Here is a 1,411-nt window from a genome sequence, read left to right on the forward strand (position 1 = left end):
CACCGTCACCGTTAGGTTGTGCTGGGTTTTCAGCCTGGGGGTTCCCAAGTCGGTGACGGTGATGGTGATGTTGTACTCGGCCTGGCTCTCTCTATCTAGGGGGCTCTCTGTTACCAGGGTGTAGAAATTCTTAAAGGTAGGCTTCAAGAGAAAAGGGAGGTCATCCTGAATGGAGCACACCATCCTCCCGTTGTCCCCAGCATCTAGGTCTCGTACGCTAAAAACAGCGACCACCATTTCAGGTGACGAATTTTCAGGTATGGGGCTAGTCAGAGATGTCATGACTATTTCTGGTGCGTTGTCATTCACATCCACAACCTGAACTAAAATTGCTGATTTTCCGGAAAGGCTACCCCCATCAATGGCCTGGATATTTATTGTATATGACTGAATTAACTCGAAATCCAGAAGCGCTTTTAAATGGATTTCACCAGAAACTGGATGGATTTCAAATGTTTTCCGAATGTCTGTGGAGACGTGAGAAAATGAGTAGGATAATTCTCCATATATTCCCGCATCCAAATCTGTAGCAGACACCCTGATGACCAAGGAGTCCACAGGACTGTTTTCTGGTACCTGAACCTCATAGACAGGCCTTTCGAACTCTGGAGCATTGTCATTGATATCTAAAACCAAAACACGAACCAGTGTAGTTCCAGACCTGGGCGGAGACCCACCATCCAAGGCTGTTAGCGTTAATCTAAACTCGGGCTCCTTTTCCCGATCCAGAGGTTGGTCCAGTAACAGCTCTGGGAAGTTTCTGCCATCATCACTGTCTTGTAATTTAAGGTGGAAATAAGGATTGGGACTTAATGTGTAGTTTTGGACACCATTCTTTCCTACATCCAAGTCCTGAGCACTGTCCATTTGGAATGAGGTTCCTGGAGCAGTAGCTTCTGAGATTTTCAGAATTATTTGCTTGTCTAGGAAAGTAGGGGTATGATCATTTATGTCTTTAACCCAAAGTTCAGCCCGAAAAAATTGTAAAGGATTTTCAAATAATACCTGGAAATGCAATATACATGGCTCTGTGAAATGGCAAAGTGCCTCCCGGTCCAGTTGCTTATTTAAGAGCAAGTTGCCAGTCTGTGGATCCAATTGTAAATATGGTTTATAGTCGTCAAAGATGACTCTCGCCCCCCGTGCAACCAAGTCTTCCACAGCCAAACCTATTTCTTTCACCACATTGGCTATAACAGAGCCGATCTCCATTTCCTCTGCCACAGAATAGTGCCAGGGCTCTGAACACACCAAAGACCCTCCCAGGAAAACAAAGAAAAGCAGCACTTGCCTTATCTGCTGAGGGTGCCTCTCTCCTGGTTCCATGGCTCCTTAGCCAAATGTGTTTCTGCGGAATTGTTTCAACTCAGTAGCAAACAGCTCCTAAATTGCGCCTCTCATCTATCATGCG

At 45.6% G+C, this 1,411-nt stretch overlaps 1 protein-coding gene across 1 annotated transcript in view; it reads right to left on the minus strand.

Annotated features, from left to right (window-relative positions):
* LOC111141047 (protocadherin beta-18-like) overlaps nucleotides 1-1,326 on the minus strand; it is a 12,363-nt gene extending 11,037 nt beyond the window's left edge. The window contains exon 1 of the mRNA XM_022493376.1: nucleotides 10-1,326. Within this exon, the coding sequence (XP_022349084.1) occupies nucleotides 10-1,326 (1,317 nt within the window). The remainder of the gene's footprint in view (nucleotides 1-9) is intronic.
* Nucleotides 1,327-1,411: the final 85 nt, after the last annotated feature.

The sequence above is a fragment of the Enhydra lutris genome, unplaced genomic scaffold (assembly GCF_002288905.1).
Source record: "Enhydra lutris kenyoni isolate GAN:26980312 unplaced genomic scaffold, ASM228890v2 scaffoldscaffold5, whole genome shotgun sequence".
Classification (NCBI taxonomy): Eukaryota; Metazoa; Chordata; class Mammalia; order Carnivora; family Mustelidae; genus Enhydra; species Enhydra lutris.